Source organism: Hippopotamus amphibius, chromosome 16, assembly GCF_030028045.1.
Source record: "Hippopotamus amphibius kiboko isolate mHipAmp2 chromosome 16, mHipAmp2.hap2, whole genome shotgun sequence".
Lineage (NCBI taxonomy): Eukaryota > Metazoa > Chordata > Mammalia > Artiodactyla > Hippopotamidae > Hippopotamus > Hippopotamus amphibius.
The window spans coordinates 50,874,763-50,877,481 of NC_080201.1; the positions used below are offsets into that span (position 1 = coordinate 50,874,763).

Below are 2,719 nucleotides of genomic sequence, written 5' to 3' on the forward strand. Positions count from 1 at the left end.
TAGCCAAGAGGCCTGTGGGTCAGATGGCATCACTTACTGTAGGTAACACCTCCTCCCTTTTGACCTCTGAGGAGCCTTTCTGCACACGTGTAGTCGGCAAGGTCTCCTTGACCTTGATAATGAGAAAGAGATGGTCTCTTTCTCTCTCATCTGGGAAGGGTTCAGCTTCTCCTCCCTCCTGCTATTATCTTTGTCTTGGAGTGCCCGTCCACAGGGGACAAACTCCAGCTGTTCAGTGTGGGGCCCATCTATCTTCGGCCTCAGTCAAGACTAAGAGTACATGAAATTTAATTAAATAAATGTATGTTAATAGTAAAGGTGAAATGGTGCAAAACTAGAATTTGGTTTTCTTTTGGTTTACCAGAGTGGTAAAAGGACAAAGGTTTCTTGAAATAGTGATGCTTTTGAGAACAGATTGCAAAGTTTCTTCACCTCTTAAGAAATCTGTTGCAATGTTCTGCATTTGCCTTCAAAATCTTCTACTGTCACTTTGGTTAAGTGAGTAAATAGTGTCATAACAAGTGTACCCCACTAATGCAATGTAAAATAACAGGAGAAACTTTTAGGGGGCGGGTGAAGGATACATGGGAACTTTGTGCCATCTGCTCAGTTATCTGTAAACCTAAAACTGCTCTAAGAATATCTACTAAACAAAAACGTGTCCAGCTTGATTACCATGGAATGAATGTTTCCCAAAGAGACCATAGTGAATGCAGCGGCCTTGGCTCCTGCTGGCTAATCCCCGAAATTGGCTGTAAAAATGATGTCTCACTTCGTTGTTCTTTGCAAAATTCAGTTTGATCAGGGACCTCCTGTCTAATTTCTGGAGGAAGGTACAATAACCCTTCAATAATAACAGTATATACGTGAGTGATAGGAAGCAATGCTTAGACACTAAAGCTGGATGAAAAAAGAGAAGGTGAAAAATTGTCTGAACATCTAAGCCTATGCGACTATAAACAGGAAAGCCGTAAAGCTGCAGATGCTGACCTAAGGAGGCCCCAAGGCATAGCCATCAACCAGGATAGGAGCAGCTGCAGAACGCATGGACAGGGTGGTCTTGTCTGCGTAACCTGCCTTCTAGCCAGCCTCTAAGTGAGTACAGGTTTGCAGACACAGGAACACACTACCCTGTGCTCAATGGCTGGAGTGTAAGCCCACAGGCAGGAGGTGTGTTTTATACAGCTGTAATATAAAACACTTTTTCAGGAGTAAGCGTAGATTACTTCTGAAATTGAACAACAAAAGTATTTCTAGAGAGTAGATTGGTGGTTGCCAGAGGTGGTGAGTGGGGTAGGAGGCGCAATGGCTGAAGGTGGTCAAAAGGTCCAAACTTCCAGGTATAAAATAAGCCCTGGGGGATAGAATGTACAGCATGGAGACTATAGTTGATAAGAATATATTGTATATTTGACAGTTGCTATGAGAACATCTTTAAAATTGTCATCCCAAGAAAAAAATGTATACCTGGGTATGGTGATGGATATGAACTAGACTTGGTACAGTGGTCATTTTGTAATATATGCAATTTCCAAAGTATTATATTGAACACCTAAACCAATATGTCAGTTATCGCAAAACTTTTAAGACAGAGAAGAAAACAAAACACAAAGGTATTGTTTTAACTGCATGCTGGATACACAGGAGTTTATTCCGTTGTATGAACAAGGAAGAAAAATAAAGCATTTAAAGGTGGGGGTGACCTGGACCCCCAAGCCCCACAGTCTTCTTCTTTTTTCCCCCGAACTGTGCCTTCACTTATTCTCACATACTCGGACTTCTTCAAATCAGGTTACAGGATTGCGACAAGGCTGTCTCCAACGCAGAGGTTCTTCTTGAAGTACTTTCTTCACGAAACTATTCTCTACTGGTACACTTATCACAACCAAGTTCTCGTATCAGAGGGTTGATAACTGCAGACGCAGTCAGAGTTATACTCAATGTTAACATATCAGCATCCATCCTCTGAGGATCCCGCCGATATTCCGCATCAAACGCCGCCTCCCTTGCTCCCCAGGGTTCCACAAACCCCCTGCGCCGTCCTTCCAGCTCCGGAATTCGGCCAGGAGCAAGCGCGAAGTGCTCCAGGAAGCGGCGCACGCCCTGCTGGTAAACTCTCATGGCCTCAAAATGCTGAGGGAGGAGGAGATTCGGCACGAAAGCCAGGCCTGGGCCGTTGCCGGGCCTGGGCCGGGGTCTGGCCTCAGCACCCTCTCCCTCCGCGGGCTCCGCCAACACTCTGGCGACCGCTGCCACGCGGGCTTCCCTGGCCGCCGCCACTGGACCTTCCCGAGGTGCCGCCATCGGACCTTCCCTGGCCGCCGCCGTCGCACGGTCGCTGGCCTCCACAGGCTGCGCCGGGGCCGCCGCCCGCCGCCCGCCGCCTACCTCCGCCTGCGGGACGTCGCCGTGGTCATTCGCCGCGCCCGCCGGCGGGACACTGCTGTCTGCGGGCAGCTCGGACATCTCGGACCGCGGGGTCAGCTCGGCCGCCCTCACAAAACCTGGCAAACCGGTACGGCGCGATTAGTGGTGTGCACGGAAATGCGCGTGCGTCAGCGCTGTGCACGCGGGTCCACGCTGCGTGTGGAAACCCACGTGCAGGACCAAAGGGGCCGCGGCTCAACGTAAGAGCATGGCGCATGCGTCCTCCCCGCGCGCGCCTGCGAGCTTCCAGGTGCCACCTAGCGGCGGGAAGTGCCGGCACACCTGAAACTTT

At 49.6% G+C, this 2,719-nt stretch overlaps 1 protein-coding gene across 1 annotated transcript; it reads right to left on the reverse strand.

Annotated features, from left to right (window-relative positions):
• Positions 1–1,857: 1,857 nt before the first annotated feature.
• On the reverse strand, positions 1,858–2,466 carry LOC130837925 (EP300-interacting inhibitor of differentiation 2-like). The gene has a single exon (XM_057710642.1). The coding sequence runs from the start codon at positions 2,464–2,466 to the stop codon at positions 1,858–1,860; it is 609 nt and encodes a 202-aa protein (XP_057566625.1).
• Positions 2,467–2,719: the final 253 nt, after the last annotated feature.

Bases quoted from the DNA above. Each gene is read 5' to 3' on its own strand.
- LOC130837925 (XM_057710642.1), bottom strand. From the start codon at position 2,466: ATGTCCGAGCTGCCCGCAGACAGCAGTGTCCCGCCGGCGGGCGCGGCG.